Raw genomic sequence first — 18,844 nt, forward strand, 5'->3', positions numbered from 1 at the left:
GGCAGAGGTTCGATCCCTGGTTGGGGAACTAAGATCCTGAGGGCAGTGCAGTGTGGCCAAAAAAAAAAAAAAAAATCACATTAGTAATTGCTTTGGTGTCCCTCCCTTCTTTGGATTTATTGTGAGTCTCCTACTTGTGATTTAGGGATAGTCTATATAAGATTCCTGAAATAGGAGTGCCATGGCCACCCTATATATATATATATATATTTTTTTTTTTTTTTTTCCCTGTGCTTTAGAACCAGCTTAGAGCAGAGAGAAATGTGGAGAAAAGGCATTTTTCTTCTCCTTGTCTTCTCTGGACTAAGTTACTTTCCTTCCCTAAACCAAGCTTTGTTTATTGGTGATAGTACATCTCCTCTCTAGTTTAGGCTGACATTTCACTCATACTGTGAGTACTACTCCAAGACCCCTAATTAAGGATTTTAAACCTATTTCTCTTTTTTCTGGCCACCTCATGAGTCTCACTCAGGGATGGCTCTTTTCTGGTACATTGAGCATTTTTCTTTAGGTTCATGGTTAAGTATAAGTACTTATATATTTATACCTTATACAAGATACCTTAGAATTGCTTGCTTTTCTTACCTATATACTGTGAGAGAGAAAATAAACCTTGAAAATCATGTCTTCCAGGAGGTGTCAGAAATTACTGAGTTTTAAAATTTTCTGTGTTTTGACAATTTAAACTCCAGGCATTGTTGGATATGATATTTATCTAAAGAAATTGTCAGATGTTTGTTAAAATGATGTACTCCTTTGAAGCCCTGTGCAAGTCAGTTGGCTTAATGAATACTTCTTTTTGTGCATTAGTATTTTCATTTGCTTTTTGGACATTGTGTTGAGCCTGTAACATTTAAGACTTATGCATTGTTTTCAATTATGAGAATGTGTTAGACGTTACTAGGCTTCTTAAGAAGATAGAATTCTTAATGCTATTTTAACCAAAAAAATTGAAGTTGAAAATATTTTTTTCTTTAAGATTCTTTGAGATTTTTAAAGAAAATTAAGAATTAAAGAAAATTAAGAAAATTAAGAAGAATTTTTAAAAAGTCTTTTCTAAATTATAAATAATATATAAAATAGCTAAAACAATATGAAATGTATTAGGTAGATTGTAAAGCCTGCCCATTGTAAAGGTTTACATATACTTCCAGACTTTCCCTTGTAGTTATATAAATACATGTATATGTTTGAATATACATGATTTTTTAAAAAATGAAATTAGATCATATTATAGAAATTATAATTTTCTTTTTTTCACTTAATTTATTGTGGCCATCCTTCCATAACAGGATATGTTGCTCTTTCTCCTTCTTTAAAGGGTAAGATAATATTCTGTTGCTTGGATGCACCACAGTTTATTTTACCAATGGCTTATTGAAGGATTTTTACGTTATTTCCAATTTTTTTGATATCACAAATAATGCTGTAGTTCATATCCATGTATATCTATAACTTTACTTGCTTGTGCAAGCATCTTCATAGGACAGATTCCTAGAAAGTGATATTGCTGGGTCAGAGGACATTTTTGCATTCAAAATTTTGATAACTTTTATCAAAGTGGTCCCTCAAGTTTATGCCAGTATACATTCCTATCAACAGCTTTCCTCAGTCTTCTTTTGGTCAATTTCATAGTTTGTGTTCATTCAATATTATCAATGAGTTGTGCGGTAGCTCTTTATAAATGATATAAATTCATTGGGTGTTAATTTTTCCAGTTTTTATTTTGCCTTAACTTTATTTATGGTGTCTTTAATTATATAGAAGTTTTTATTGGAATTAAAAATGTTTAATATCACATTTACTAATTTTTTACTTTATAGCTTTTGTGATTTGGTCTCATGCTTAGAAAAACCTCCTCTACATCAGCAATAGAAAAAGACTACATAGTATAATAGTACTTTTCAGATTTCACTTAAGTCTACCTGGTATTTATTTTTGTAAATGGTGTGAATTTGAGATCTTACCTAATTTTCAAATAACCAGTTTCTGAACAATATTTATGAAATAAGCCCTCCTATCTCCACTGACTTGAAATGTCACCTTTATCATATATTGAATTCACAAATGATCTAAGTTCTTTTTTTGTTTGCCTCTATTATATATCCTTGATAGAATTATCTTTTTTCTTTGCAAGAATCATACTATCATACTGTTGTAATTGGATAGCATCACAATATATTTTTTATCTTCTTGGGCAAGTTCCCCTTCCTTTTTTTTGTTCTATAAAATTTTATTGACTGTTTCTCATTTTCAGCGGTAACAGGTGGTGATATTATCAACAAAATTTTGTTGCAGTAGTCACTGATTCCTCACTGAATCTAGAGAAAAAGATTTATTGGCAACTTAGACTTACCATATTGTGAGCTCTGTAAGGACAGGAACTATGTCTTATTCCTTTCTGTCCCCCTAATGTCTGGCACATCATAAGCACATAGTAAATACTAAATATGAGAATTAATTTATTTTAATTTACACTCTTGCCCCAGAAAATGGTTCTAGGTGGCTGTTCAATCAAAGGAAGAAACTGTTGGATTGTTTGTTGTAATATTACAGAATAGCCCCTTCATTACTACTGAAAATAGATAGGATCCTATACTAGAGATCTTATGCTGTGATTGTACTTTGATAGAAATCTCATTCATTCATTACAGTAAGCATCATGTTAAGTTACGTTTGGAGTTAGGTAGAGGACAAATTAGTATTATGTGCACTGTAAAGATGAAAAGAGTAAAACATAGGTGTTATGCAATGGCCTTTTGACATTAGTGACAAAATTGAAATTATCAGCCTTGCATAATGGAGATTATGCCATTTTGCCCTAGGGAATAGTGTTTAGAAATGTAATTACAGTTTACACATTTATGCTTTTTCTTTCCCCGAACTGATTGATGCACACTGAAGGAATTGGCAAATTGTCAACTGCTGATGGTAAAGCCTTTGCAGATCCTGAGGTACTCCGAAGACTGACATCTTCAGTAAGTTGTGCTCTGGATGAAGCTGCTGCTGCACTGACACGGATGAGGGCGGAAAACAGCCACAATGCAGGACAAGTAGACACGTATGTGTTTAATGACTTCTGCTGGGTATTCAATTCAATATCTGGTTTTCATTTCTAAGGAAGTTACTTATTCTGAAGGTTATAGTAGGAAACTCTAAACTGACTGCCTGAGTAATAATAAATGAAATGGGTTGTTGATGCAATAATCTAGGTCCTTGTTACTCAGATATGGTCCATGGACTAACAGCGTCAGCATCATAGAAATTCAGAATTTCAGGCCCCATCTTGGATCTACTGAATCAGAATCTACCTTTGAACAAGAAACATGGGCTATTTGTATGCACATTAAAGTTTGAGATTCACTGATTTTGTTAGTCATTCTGCAGTAAAAATTTTACTTAGATTTTTACCTTCTATTTCATCTAGTCACCTCACTGTTATCAAATAAAATTTTAAGACATAGGATTATATCCCAAATGTCTTTGGGAATCATTACATTAGTTTAAAAAATTGTGCATCTAATGCTGTATAAAGTTCATTTAAAATTTAATATGACAGTATGTTAGGACATTTTGAAAGATAAAAATGACAGCTGTTTTCATATTTATTTATTGCCTTTCTGGCTTGGTTCACATACATGAAAAATTAGTATTGCAAACAAATACTCAAATAATTTTCTTCTTACCATATCAGCATTTTTCTATATATGACTAACTGTATATATTTAATGTAATTCGTTATCATAGGACCTTGAGTCTTTTTTTGTTGGTTTTGTTTTCAGTCGCAGTCTGGCGGAAGCTTGTTCAGATGGGGATGTGAATGCTGTTCGTAAATTGCTAGATGAAGGCAGAAGTGTAAATGAACATACAGAAGAAGGAGAAAGCCTGCTGTGTTTGGCTTGTTCAGCCGGGTATTACGAATTAGCACAAGTAAGCAGAAATAATCTTTAGTGATCAAAATTGTGGAAGGGTTTTGATGTTTTGTTTATTTTTATCATTAATAAAAGAAATTATCATTAGAGGCCAAGGTCTTTCCTTTTTGGCAGTAGGTAAAATAGAAACTGATACATAATTAATTTTTGTTGTCTGTACATGCAACTTGGCATGGTCTGTTTTTTTCTGCCGCTTGCTTACTCAAAAATAGTCCTAATGAATAAGAAAAACAGAGAAATAATAATAATAATATTTTAAACTTGCCTTTAGAAATAATATACAAGTATAATGAAAGATATTGACTTATTTTCATTTCATCTAGATTATCCCAACTCTTTTAGTTTGTTTTTTTTTTCCTGTTAGAGCAATTTTGGGAAATAACCATGTGTTTACCAGTTAGTTTCTGTCTTGTGAGTATAGTTTTGCTGTTCTCTTGCTAGATAATCCTGAGCATAACACTAATTCTTTGACAGGAGCAGTTAAATTGTATAATTGGATGGTTAATGTGATTACCTACTTTAAGATTACTAGGTAATGGTATTGTAAAATATAACATCTAATCGGGTGTTTTGAGCAGTGAACATTGGCATATTTTCCCAAAAGGTGATTATTTTTTATTTTTCCTTGCCTCCACTCTAAATATCTTCCCAGATTCAGTATATTCTCTAGAAGTAATATTAATAGTAAGAATTGACAGTTTCTCTCTGTGTGCATATGTGTTTTAAAGGTATTGCTTGCTATGCATGCTAATGTTGAAGACAGAGGGAATAAAGGAGATATAACCCCCCTAATGGCAGCATCCAGTGGAGGTTATTTAGATATTGTGAAATTATTACTTCTTCATGATGCAGATGTCAACTCCCAGTCTGCAACAGGTATGTGGAAAATGATGTGTTAATTTGAGGAAAACAAATTGATATAAATAACTATAACCTGAGAGATAAAAATTTGATTCCTAGGGAAAACTGGTTGTAAACATACAGAAAAATCATAGCCCTTGTTTAGAATCTCTGAGTAAAATATAGATTAATTTGATATCTTTAAAAGTCTTTGAAACACTCTTACATTCTATTTGGTCAAGATTGACAGTTTTTTTGCTGGGGACAATTTCTTTTTTGCCACAATGATATATAATGTACAAAGAGGCAAATTTATGAACTGTATCTTTCACAATTTTTTATCTCATTTAAATACAACTCCCTTATATAGATTAACCTGAGAGTCAAAACCCTATAGAGTTTTTTCTGTCAAGTGTACAGAGTGCATTTACTAATGAGATATTCTGTGGCAGCATGAAAGCTACTCTAGTAAGGTTCTTTATAAGCCTCGGTCATTTGTCTTGAGTTATAGGTGTACATTTAATAATGAGATTCCTTGGATTTAGTGAGGCAGGCACATGGTTTAAAATACAGTTTCAATAATGAAAGCATATCAGTCTTCCATACCATTAAGTATATATTAAATGTAGCCTAATTTATTTTTTAAATGACCATGGCTTCTTAGAAAGGATTGTAGGTTACTTTGCTGACCACTTTGTCTTAGTCATAGTAATATTAATATCCTCCATGTCTGAGACTGTTAAACAGTTGAATTCTGAACAAATTGGGTTTGAAATGATAGTTTTCTTGCTGAACCTTTAAAACAGTCTTCTTCAATCTCATACTGTTGGGATGGTTAAACCATCTCCCTACTCCCTTTAATAAATAAAAGTCCTCAAAACAAAATCAGGAAAGGAATAAGTGGCAAGTCAGGGAATAATGACCTTTTAAATAAATTTTTCTTTTGAAGGAATTATGCTGAGGGGGATTTATATCTGTCTCCCTGGGTCTCATAAATGTAGACTAAACGAATAAATGTGTAAAGATAAAGGAGAGGTAAAAGAAAAGTAAGAAATGAATATACATAGAAAGAAAATGTTAAGTGTTTTCTAAGTTGTACGGTGTTGAAAGAAAAAGCAGTAACTTTGAGTGGTACATTAAAATATTTTATATTAAAATATGTTGAAAGTGATTTTTCAAGATGCCACTTAATCTTATTGTACAAGCTAAGGAAATATGGAGAGAGATGAATTGGTTTGTTTATAATAAGTCTTTTAATTAGCGAAAAAATTAAGATGATGCTTCTAACCAATACAACAAAAAAATGAGATAATAGTTCTAGTGGTTTATGTAAGGTAATTGAAGAGATAGAACTAGAGCAGTAGTATAATCGTAATTATATCAGTTTTATCATAATTTTTAATTTCTTTTTGTTCTTTTTTAGGAAACACTGCACTAACTTATGCCTGTGCTGGAGGATTTGTTGACATTGTGAAAGTGCTACTTAATGAAGGCGCAAATATAGAAGATCATAATGAAAATGGACATACCCCCTTAATGGAAGCAGCCAGTGCAGGTCATGTGGAAGTTGCAAGAGTTCTTCTAGATCATGGAGCAGGCATCAACACTCATTCTAACGAATTCAAAGAAAGTGCTCTTACACTTGCATGCTACAAAGGTACTCTATAAATATATATATGTTTATAGGGTTTTTTTCATAGCAACTTTGAATATTTAAATATTTGAATATTGAGTATTTGAGTTAATTTTATATTTCTTATACTTTTCCTGTGCTATAAAATTATCTAGCTTCTAAGAGATTATACAGAAAGTCCATTTTAGCGTGTATTTCCTAAAGTATAGTTTCATAGTATATGTTTTTTTATTATTTTAATTCAAATTTATTCAACTAGCTATAAGGTCAACCAAAACTCTTAGCACAGACTTAGAGGGTTTCCATTCTTTAATAACTTTTGTTTTATATGATTTTTTCCTACCTTTATTTTAAAAATAATACACACTCAAATAATAATAATCACACTTGATATAGAAAACCTGAAAAACACAGAATAGTGTAAAGAAGTTTTACAATGACATGTAATGCTACCATCTAAAGATTTAAAAAGCATGTAAACAATATTTTAGTATATTTACTTCTAGTTTGTTTTTTAAGTACATTTATAAACAAATATATATACACTTGACTCTTACAACATGGTATTGAACTGCACAGGTTCACTTATACACAGACTTTTTTCAGTAAGTGTGTACTATAGTACTAAACAATCCAAAGTTGGTTGAATCCTCGGATGTGCAACTGTGGATACGGAGGGCCAACGGTGAAGTTATGTATCGATTTTTGACTGCACCCTAACCCCCCACATTGTTCAAGGGTCAACTGTATATATACATTTTTAAAACTAAACAATCATACTCTAACACTATTTTATAGTCTGCTTATTTTACTTAGCAATACATCATGAACATATCCCCATCTCAATAAGTATTTTTGTAATACAACTTTTGATAGACACATGGTATTTCACTATTTCAAAAGGAGTAGATTTGGCTGCATATGTCACAAAACCTAAATTAATAATGATTTGAACAAAAGAGAAGCTTATTCTTGTTTATAGAAAACAATTCTGGGAATTCCCTGGCCATCCAGTTGTTAGGACTCTGCGCTTTCACTGCCGAGGGCCTGGGTTCGATCCCTGGTTGGGGAGCTAGGATCCTGCAAGCAGTGTGGCGTGGTCTAAAAAAATAAAAAATAAAAAAGATTAAAAAAATAAATAAAACAATTCCAAGCATAGGCTATCTAGAGCTAATAAGGCAGTTCCATTGTTATCAAGATCTCAGCATTCTGTTTTTCTGCTCCACCATCTTAGTATGTGGTTTCTATTCTCAAGGTTACCTACTACCTATAATCAAAGATGGTAGCTAGGGCTCCAGCAATCCATATTCTAGGAAGGATGAAGAGGGTAAGGGCAAAATGAGGAATGCCTTCCAACTTAGTAAGCTACCTTTAAGGAGTCTTCCTAGAAGTTCTGCCTTATAAGTCCCTTTTACATCTCATTGGCTCCCAGCAAGGGAGGCTGGAAAATGTAGTCTTTTAGTCAGGAATGTTGCCACTGAGATGAAATCGGGAGTTCTGTTATTAAGGAAAAATAAGAGAATGTATATTGGGTAGGAAACTAGCAATCTCTGCCAAATACATCAAATGGATGCACCATAATTGCCTATTGTTGGACACTCGAATTGTTCCCAGTTTTTCACTATTATTAAAAACACTGTGATAACATCCTTGTGCAGACATCTTTGCCTAATCTCTGGTTATTTCCTTAGGATAAATTCCTGGAAGTGGAATTGCTGGGTCAAAGGGTATGGACATTTTTAAGGCTTTTGATACATATTGCCAAATTGCCTTCTAGAAAGGTTGAACCAATTTACACTCCCACCAACAGTGTTTGAGAGTGCCCTTTACCCCACCCTACACCCTCACCAACACTGGGTATTATCATTCTTTTTAATATTTGCCATTTTGATAGTAAAAAATGGTGTCTTATTTTAATTTGCAGTTTTTTAGTAGGAAGGTTTAATATTTTTTCATCAGTTTAATATTCATTTTCACTTCTTTTTTTGAATTACCATTTCATGTCCTTCATCCACTTTTCTACTGGAGTGTTTGTCTTTTTCTTGTCAACTGTTGTAAGGCTTTTTATATACTAAATGTATCAAGAGGGTTGAAATTATTTTGAATGGAGTTTTCTCTGCCTGCTCATTGCCACAGTGAGTTTATGGTTATTATTTTAAAGCTCTTTTTCTGAAAAATATGATCCAAACATACTTTACCTGGCATTCTATTTGATTTCAGTGTTTTGATTTATATTTTATACAGAGTAAATCAAAGAATACGTATTATTACTTTATTGCTTTACTTGAATTAACGTGCTTTGGACTAATTCAATCTTTAAAACCTAGATAAGACCTTGACGAGAGCCTGCTTATTATTTTGGATTGGCTTTGTAAAATTGTCATTGATTTCTTTATTGAACGCAAAATAAGTTCTCTTGTAAATTTTTGTATAGACACCTGAAAGAAAAAGATTCCCTATTTTAATACTTATATATTAAATCGATAGTTCTTGAGAAATACAGTTTTAAAATTTGTGTTCTTTTTTTTCAAAGGCCATTTGGATATGGTTCGCTTTCTGCTTGATGCTGGTGCAGATCAAGAGCACAAAACAGATGAGATGCACACTGCCTTAATGGAGGCTTGCATGGTAATTTTAAGTTGCACTCACATGAGATTTTATGGGAAAAAAGGGTCATATGTGTTTCAGCTTTTGAAAATTATTTTTATTCTTTTGGAAAAATCATTATTATGAGATGGTAAAGATCTTGAATATTTTGTACATTATCAGAGAGGGAAGGGGAAGTGTATGATGTTTTGTTTATCTTTTGATGGTAAATCTGTTAATGTAGGAAATCATACAAAAGGCAGGCTTGGCTATGTCATTTTCAACACACTGATGTACTTTTATTTTCTTCCCAGTTTTTTCATTATGGTAAAACACACATATCATAAAATTTACCATGTTAACTATTTTTGAGAGATATTAAGTATATTCATAATGTTGTGCAACCATCACTACCATCCATTTTCGGAACTCTTTTCATCTTTATAAAACTGAAACTCTGTATCCATTAAACAGCAACTTTCCATTCCCCACTTCTTCCTATTCCTGATGATCACCATTCCACTTTCTATCTTTATCATTTTGACTACATTAAGTGCCTCATATAAGTGGAATCATACAATATTTGTCTTTTTGTGACTGACTCATTTCAGTTAGCATGATGTCCTCAGGTTCATCCGTGTTGTAGCATATGTCAGAATTTCCTTTGTTTTTTAAGGCTACATAATATTTTATTGTATGTACCACATTTTGCTTATCCATTTATCCACTGATGGACACTTGCATCGCCTCCATGCTTTAGCTATTGTGAATAATGCTGCTGTGAACATGGGTGTACAAATATCTGTTTGAGTCCTGTTTTCAGTTCTTTTGGATATATACCCAGAAGCGAGATGGCTTGATCATATGGTAATTCTATTTTTAATGTTTTGAGGAACCACCACCATACTGTTTTCCACTGCAGTTGTACCATTTTATGTTCCCACCAGTAGTGTACAAGGGTTCCATTTTCTCCACATCCTCACCAACACTTGTTATTTTCTGGGTGTTTTTTCTTTTTTTTTAATTTTTCTTTTTTTGGCTGTGATGGGTCTTTGTTGCTGCGTGCGGGCTTTCTCTAGTTCAGCTGAGCGGGGGCTACTCTTCATTGTGGTGCACAGGCTTCTCATTGCGGTGGCTTCTCTTGTTGCAGAGCACAGGCTCTAGGCGCATGGGCTTCAGTAGTTGTGGCACACGGACTCAGTAGTTGTGGCTTGCGGGCTCTAGAGCGCAGGCTCTGTAGTTGTGGTGCATGGGCTTAGTTGCTCCGTGGCATGTGGGATCTTCCCGGACCAGGGCTCAAACCCGTGTCCCCTGCATTGGCAGGCGGATTCTTATCCACTGTGCCACCAGGGAAGTCTCCTTTTTTTTTTTTTTTTTTTTTTTCTGATAGTAATCATCCTGATGTTTATAGTTTTGATTTTCATTTTCCTCACTGTAGTTTTGATTTGCATTTCCCTAATGATTAGTGATACTGAGCATCTTTTCATGTGCTTATTGGCCATTTGTATATCTTCTGCAGAAATGTCTATTCAAATCATTTACCCATTTTTTAATTAGCCTGTTTTTTGTTGATGAGTTTTAGGAGTTCTTTATATATTCTGGATATTAATCCCTTATCAGATATATGATAAATATTTTCTCCCATTCTGTGGGTTGCCCTTTTACTCTGTTGATAGTGTGCCCGTTTATGCACAAAGTTGTTTGTTGTTTTTGTTTTTCTTATTCAAAAGTTTTTAATTTAAGTTCAATTTATCTATTTTTGTTGTTGTTGTTGCCTGTGCCTTTGATGTCATATCCAAGAAATCATTGCCAAATCCAGTATCATGAAGCATTAGTCCTGTGTTTTCTTCTAAGAGTTTTATAGTTTTAGCTCTTATATTTAGGTCTTTGATCCATTTTGAGTTAATTTTTGTATATGATGTTAGGTAAGGGTTAAATTTCATTCTTTTGCATTTGGATATCCAGTTTTGCCAACATCAGTGTTGGAAAGACTGACTTTTCCCATTTAAATCATCTTGACACTTGCCAAAAATCATCTCACCAATTATTTGACCCAGGTTTATTTCTGGGCTCTATTCTGTTCCATTGGTCTGTATGTTTGTCTTTAAGCCAGAACGACAAAGTTGTGATTATTGTAGCTTTGTGTAAGTTTTGACATCAGGAAGTGTGAGTCCTCCAGCTTTATTTTTCTTTTTCAAGATTGTTTTGGCTATTCAGGGTTCCTTTAAATTGCATATGAATTTTAAGATGGTCCTTTCTATTTCAGCAAAAAACTCCATTGGGCTTTTTATAGAGATTACATTGAATCTGTAGATTGCTTTGGGTAGTACTGACATGTTTTTTTTTGGCAGGGGGTGCTGTGTTGGGTCTCGTTGCTGTGCAGAGGCTTTCTCTAGTTGTGGTGAGCGGGGGCTACCCTTCATTGTGGTGCGTGGGCTTCTCATTGCAGTGGCTTCTCTTGTTGCAGAGCACGGGCTGTAGGCACACGGGCTTCAGTACCTGTGGGACACGGGCTCAGTAGTTTTTTTTAAATGGAACTTTTACAATTTTAAAAAATTAATTAATTAATTTGGCTGAGTCGGGTCTTAGTTGCAGCAAGCGGGCTCTTTGCTGTGGTGTGCGGTCTTCTGTCTAGTTGTGCGGGCTCAGTAGTCGTGGTGCATGGGCTTAGTTGCCCTGCAGCATGTGGGATCTTAGGTCCCTGACCAGGGATCAAACCTGCATCCTCTGCATTGGAAGGTGGATTCTTAACCACTGGACCACCAGGGAAGTCCTGATCATGTGGGTTTTTTCCCTTATTCTGTTAATGTGGTATATTACATCAATCAGTTTTCATATGTTGATCCATCCTTGAACGCCAGGAGTAAATCCCACTTAGTCATGGTGTATAATCCTTTTAACGTGAGTTTAAGTCTTACCTCCTCTTTAATTTTGGGGGGAAAAATTTGAGAAGGATTGGTGCTAATTCTTCCTTAAGTGTTTAGTAGAATTTACCAGTGAAGCTATCAGGTCCAGGGGTTTTCTTTGTTGGGAGACTTTTTATTATTGATTCACTCTCCTTATTAGATATATGTCTATTTACATTTTTTACTTGTTTGTGATGTAGCCTTGGTAGGTTTTGTGTTTCTAGGAATTTGTCCATTTCTTCAAGGTTATTCAATTTGTCAGTATATAGTTGTTCATAGTACTCTTTTATAATCCTTTCTAGTTCTATACTATCGGTAGTAATATCCCCTCTTTCATTTCTGATTTTAGTAATTTGAGTCTCTTTTTCTTAGTTATTCTAGCTTTGTTGATTTTGTTGATCTTTTTAAAGAACGAGTTTTTGGTTTCATTGATTTTTCTCTCTTGTTTCTTATTCTTTATTTTGTTTATCTCTGCACTAATCTTTATTATTTCCTTCCTTCTGCTAGTTTTGGTTTAGTTTGTTCTTTTTTTTCTTTCTTTAATTGGTTTCTGGTTTGTGTGATTTCTTAACCTGATTCTAGATTTAACACAATTATGATTAGGTATGTTTTTGGAAAAGGACAGTAACATGTAACCCTAAAGTAATGTATTTGGCTTTAGAGTTATTACTGATAAAACTCTAGTTTTGGAGATAACAGACATCTTTCTAAAGTTTTTGTAGCTTCATATTAAAACCTTATAAAGCAAATTGACTAATATAATCTATGGATAACGTAGAATGCATTTATTTGCTTCTTTCCAAGATAACCTAGAATTAGATTTATCATGCAAGCACTTATTACCTTTAATGCTGTTAACATAAAACTTTAGGTTAGAACCTTAAGTCAGTCTCTTTATTTCATAACTGAAAGAACTGAGAAACAAAGAAATTGGGTAATCTTGTCCCAAATCATGCAGTTAGATAGTTAGATAGCAGATGTTGGAGTCCTGGGCACACCACAATCAATTGTGTAGGTTGTGCAACAGTACGTGGTAGCCCTTTCTAAGTCTAGGTCTTCTTTCCTCAGCTGAGTGTTTTTGCCACTAACATTACCCTGACTCTTATTTAAACCAAATTTTAAAAATAAGAATATTCGTTAGAAAAATAATAGAAAAAATTTTGACACTAAACATGAAATATTTTACATATGCCAATAATTTTTTACTAACAGTTGCAAAATCTATTTAATGTAAATTTTCTGTTGACAGCACAAATTTTCAAAATAAACATGTTTCAAAGGATATTACTTAGCAAATATATTCTTTTGTTGATAAAACAGTGCTGGATTCCAAAAACATATCCAACGTATTTAGTCATAGATCAGTTCAGGAACCATTTTTCTTCTACATCTGTAAGCACTTAGATATCATAGATATATGTATATCTACGAAGCATACATCAAATTCAAAGAAATCAGAGCAATCTGAGTTTTTAAGACAGGTTTAATGACAAGAAAATTACCTGGAAGTACAAATGTTTTTTGAGATGTGATTAAGTAAAGCACATTTTTGCCTGTGTTCCTTCCAATTGTATATTACTGCATAACAAATCACTCAAAACATAGTGGCTTAATACAACGGCCATTCATTATTTTTTATGATTCTGTGGGTTGATTGGATGGTTATTCTCTTATTCTCTTTCTTTTCTTTTTTTTTTTAAATTTATTCATTTATTTCTTTTTGGCTATGTTGGGTCTTTGTTGCTGCGTACGGGCTATCTCTAGTTGCAGGGTGAGTCGGGGCTACTCTTCGTTGCGGTGCTAGGGCTTCTCATTGCAGTGGCTTCTCTTGTTGCAGAGCAGAGCTCTAGGCGCGCCGGCCTCAGCAGTTGTGGCTCGCGGGCTTTAGAGCGCAGGCTAGGTAGTTGAGGTGCATAGGCTTAGTTGCTCTGTGGCATGTGGGATCCTCCCGGACCAGGGCTCAAACCCGTGTCCCCTGCAGGGGGATTCCCAACCACCGTGCCACCAGGGAAGTGTCCGCTTTTTTTAAATTAATTTTTATTGGAGTATATGTTATTCTCTTTCAATGTGTTGTTTAGTTTTAAACGTTTGAATGTTTGAAAATTTTCCTGTTGTCAATGATTTCTACTTTGATTACATTCTGATCAGAGAACACACTCTGTATGATTTGAGTTCTTTAATTCTTGAGGTTTGATTACCATGAGTAAAATAGATAGCTAGCGGGAACATGCTATAGAGCACAGGAAGCTCAGCTCGGTGCTCTGTGATGACCTAGATGGGTGGGATGGGGGGTAGGGTGGTAGGGAGGTCTAAGAGGGCGGGGATATATGTATACATATAGCTGATTCACTTCATTGTACAGCAGAAACTAACACAACGTTGTAAAGCAGTTACACTCCAATAAAAAAAGAAAGTAAACACCATAAAAAAAATTCTTGAGGTTTGTTTTATATTCAGGATGTGCATATATATTCCATGGGCATTTGAAAAGAATGAATATTCTGCTTTTGGTCAGTGGAGTGTTCTATTAAGACCTGTTGACAGATGGTGGAGTTCTTCTACATCCTTTCTGAATTTCTGTCCAGTTGTTCTAACAGTTGTTGAGAGGGGGTGTTGAAATCTCCAGCTATGCTTGTGGATTTGTCTATTTCTTCTTCTAGTTGCTTCACTTTTCCCCCACATTTTGGAGCTCTGTTGTTTTGGTACATGCCTTTTTTTTTTTTTTTTTCCTCATCCATTTTCTCAATTTTTTCCCTCTATTTTTTGGGATATATCTAGTAGTTATTTTGAAGTTCTTTTCTTCTAACTACTATATTTGATTCGCTTATGGGTCAGCTTTTATTATTTTATATCTTGATGATCAGTTACTTTTTCTTGCCTCTTAATATGCCTAGTAATTTTTTTTTGTAATCCATATGGTGGATGATACCTTTTCAAGGCCCTGGATTATCCTGTATTCCTTTTAAGACTGTTAAATTCTGTTCTAGCAGGCAGTTAAATTACCAGTGAATCACCCTGATCTTATTGAGGCTTAATTCAGCATCACTTTTACTCCTAGGTCCTTACTCTTTGGTCTTAAAGATGTTCACTCTTCGTTTAGGATATATTTCCTTGGGCCATGGTTTGGAAGATGCCCAAAGAGAAAAAGTTAGAGTGAATGGAGGCTAAACAATACACTTCTTAATAACCAAGAGATCACTGAAGAAATCAAAGAGGAAATCAAAAAAATACCTAGAAACAAATGACAATGAAAGCATGACGACCCAAAACCTATGGGATGCAGCAAAAGCAGTTCTAAGAGGGAAGTTTATAGCAATACAATCCTACCTCAAGAAACAAGAAACATCTCAAATAAACAACCTAAACTTACACCTAAAGCAGTTAGAGAAAGAAGAACAAAAAAACCCCAAAGTTAGCAGAAGGAAAGAAATCATAAAAATCAGATCAGAAATGAAGGAAACAGTAGCAAAGATCAATAAAACTAAAAGCTGGTTCTTTGAGAAGATAAACAAAATTGATAAACCATTAGCCAAACTCATCAAGAAAAAAAGGGAGAAGACTCAAATCAACAGAATTAGAAATGAAAAAGGAGAAGTAACAACTGACACTGCAGAAATACAAAGGATCACGAGAGATTACTACAAGCAACTATATGCCAATAAAATAGACAACCTGGAAGAAATGGACACATTCTTAGAAAAGTACAGCCTACTGAGACTGAACCAGGAAGAAATAGAAAATATAAACAGACCAATCACAAGCACTGAAATTGAGACTGTGATTAAAAATTTTCCAACAAACAAAAGCCCAGGACCAGATGGCTTCACAGGTGAATTCTATCAAACATTTTGAGAAGAGCTAATACCTATCTTTCTCAAACTCTTCCAAAATATAGCAGTGGGAGGAATACTCCCAAACTCATTCTACAAGACCACCATCACCCTGATACCAAAACCAGACAAAGATGTCACAAAGAAAGAAAACTATACGCCAATATCGCTGATGAACATAGATGCAAAAATCCTCAACAAAATACTAGCAAACAGAATCCAACAGCACATTAAAAGGATCCTACACCATGATCAAGTGGGGTTTATCCTAGGGATGCAAGGATTCTTCAACGTATGCAAATCAATCAATGTGATACACCATATTAACAAATTGAAGAATAAAAACCATGTGATCATCTCAATAGATGCAGAAAAAGCTTTTGACAAAATTCAACACCCACTTATGATAAAAACCCTCCAGAAAGTAGGCATAGAGGGAACTTACCTCAACATAATAAAGGCCATATATGACAAACCCACAGCCAACATCGTTCTCAATGATGAAAAACTGAAACCATTTTCACTAAGATCAGGAACAAGACAAGGTTGCCCACTCTCACCACTATTAGTCAACATAGTTTTGGAAGTTTTAGCCACAGCAATCAGAGAAGAAAAAGAAATGAATCCAAATCGGAAAAGAAGTAGAGCTGTCACTGTTTGCAGATGACATGATACTATACATAGAGAATCCTAAAGACTCTACCAGAAAACTACTAGAGCTAATGAATGAATTTGGTAAAGTAGCAGGATACAAAATTAATGCACAAAAATCTCTCTTGCATTCCTATACACTAATGATGAAAAATCTGAAAGAGAATTTAAGGAAACACTCCCATTTGCCATTGCAACAAAAAGAATAAAATACCTAGGAATAAACCTACCTAAGGAGACAAAAGACCTGTATGCAGAAAACTATAAGACACTGATGAAAGAAATTAAAGATGATACAAACAGATGGAGAGATATACCATGTTCTTGGATTGGAAGAATCAACATTGTGAAAATGACTATACTACCCAAAGCAATCTACAGATTCAATGCAATCCCTATCAAACTACCACTGGCATTTTTCACAGAACTAGAACAAAAAATTTCACAATTTGTATGGAAACACAAAAGACCCCGAATAGCCAAAGCAATCCTGAGAAAGAAAAATGGATGGAGGAATCAGGCTCCCTGACTTCAGACTATACTACAAAGCTACAGTAATCAAGACAGTATGGTACTGGCACAAAAACAGAAATATAGATCAATGGACCAGGATAGAAAGCCCAGAGGTAAACCCACACACATATCGTCACCTTATCTTTGATAAAGGAAGCAAGAATATACAATGGAGAAAAGACAGCCTCTTCAATAAGTGTTGCTGGGAAAACTGGGCAGCTACATGTAAAAGAATGAAATTAGAACACTTCCTAACACCATACACAAAAATAAACTCAAAATGGATTAAAGACCTAAGTGTAAGGCCAGACACTATCAAACTCTTAGAGGAAAACATAGGCAGAACATTCTATGACATAAATCACAGCAAGATCCTTTTTGACCCACCTCCTAGAGAAATGGAAATAAAAATAAACAAATGGGACCTAATGAAACTTAAAAGCTTTTGCACAGCAAAGGAAACCATAAACAAGACAAAAAGACAACCCTCAGAATGGGAGAAAATATTTGCAAATGAAGCAACTGACAAAGGATTAATCTCCAAAATTTACAAGCAGCTCATGCAGCTCAATATCAAAAAAACAAACAACCCAATCCAAAAATGGGCAGAAGGCCTAAATAAACATTTCTCCAAAGAAGATATACAGATTGCCAACAAACACATGAAAGGATGCTCAACATCACTAATGATTAGAGAAATGCAAATCAAAACTACAATGAGGTATCACCTCACACCAGTCAGAATGGCCATCATCAAAAAATCTACAAACAGTAAATGGTGGAGAGGGTGTGGAGAAAAGGGAACCCTCTTGCACTGTTGGTGGGAATGTAAATTGATACAGCCACTATGGAGAACAGTATGGAGGTTCCTTAAAAAACTAAAAATAGAACTACCATATGACCCAGCAATCCTACTACTGGGCATATACCCCGAGAAAACCATAATTCAAAAAGAGTCATGTACCACAGTGTTCATTGCAGCTCTATTTACAATAGTCAGGACATGGAAGCAACCTAAGTGTCCATTGACAGATGAATGGATAAAGAAGATGTGGCACATATATACAATGGAATATTACTCAGCCATAAAAAGAAACAAAATTGAGTTATTTGTAGTGAAGTAGATGGACCTAGAGTCTGTCATACAGAGTGAAGTAAGTCAGAAAGAGAAAAACAAATACCATATGCTAACACATATATATGGAATCTAAAAAAAAAAAAATTGTTCTGAAGAACCTAAGGGCAGGACAGGAATAAAGATGCAGACGTAGAGAATGGACTTGAGGACACGGGGAGGGGGAAGGGTAAGCTGGGACGAAGTGAGAGAGTGTCATGGACTTATATATACTACCAAATGTAAAATAGATAGCTAGTGGGAAGCAGCCGCATAGTACAGGGAGATCAGCTCAGTGCTTTGTGACCACATAGAGGGGTGGGATAGGGAGGGTGGGAGGGAGATGCAAGAGGGAGGAGATATGGGGATATAAGTATAAGTACAGCTGATTCACTTTGTTATAAAGCAGAAACTAGTGCACCATTGTAAAGCAATTATACTCCAATAAAGATGTTAAAAAAATAAAAATATATTTTATAAAAAAAAAAAAGGGAACATCTCAAATGCTCCCTTCTTTAAGTTATCATAACCCTAGCCCTAGCTTGGTTACTGTCCAGTGCCTCCAGTTGTTTTCTTTTTTCCTCAGTTTTTATAGTTGTTTATGATAGAGAGTAAGTCCAATCCCAGCTACTACTCAAAGGCTAAGACTAAAGTCTTAGAGTTAAAAAAAAATTCTAATAATGATATTAGGCCTTTAAGAGTAGATTATTCTTTTTTTAATTTCTTATTTTGTTATTCTTTTTTCCTTTTTTGGAAATAATATTGTTCATTAACATAAAAAAAGTGCTTAGTACAATTCCTCTCTAAGGTCTGTACTCAAGATATGTTAGAGTATATGT

At 34.3% G+C, this 18,844-nt stretch overlaps 1 protein-coding gene across 11 annotated transcripts in view; it reads left to right on the top strand.

The window, feature by feature from the left end:
* ANKHD1 (ankyrin repeat and KH domain containing 1) overlaps window positions 1-18,844 on the top strand; it is a 126,761-nt gene that overhangs the window by 31,180 nt on the left and 76,737 nt on the right. For all 11 annotated transcript variants that reach the window (XM_059917252.1, XM_059917255.1, XM_059917253.1 and 8 more), the window contains exons 3-7: window positions 2,905-3,061; window positions 3,783-3,930; window positions 4,661-4,808; window positions 6,196-6,429; window positions 8,939-9,033. In XM_059917252.1, coding sequence (XP_059773235.1) covers window positions 2,905-3,061; window positions 3,783-3,930; window positions 4,661-4,808; window positions 6,196-6,429; window positions 8,939-9,033 — 782 coding nt within the window. The remainder of the gene's footprint in view (window positions 1-2,904; window positions 3,062-3,782; window positions 3,931-4,660; window positions 4,809-6,195; window positions 6,430-8,938; window positions 9,034-18,844) is intronic.

Source organism: Balaenoptera ricei, chromosome 3 (genome assembly GCF_028023285.1).
Source record: "Balaenoptera ricei isolate mBalRic1 chromosome 3, mBalRic1.hap2, whole genome shotgun sequence".
NCBI classification, from domain to species: domain Eukaryota; kingdom Metazoa; phylum Chordata; class Mammalia; order Artiodactyla; family Balaenopteridae; genus Balaenoptera; species Balaenoptera ricei.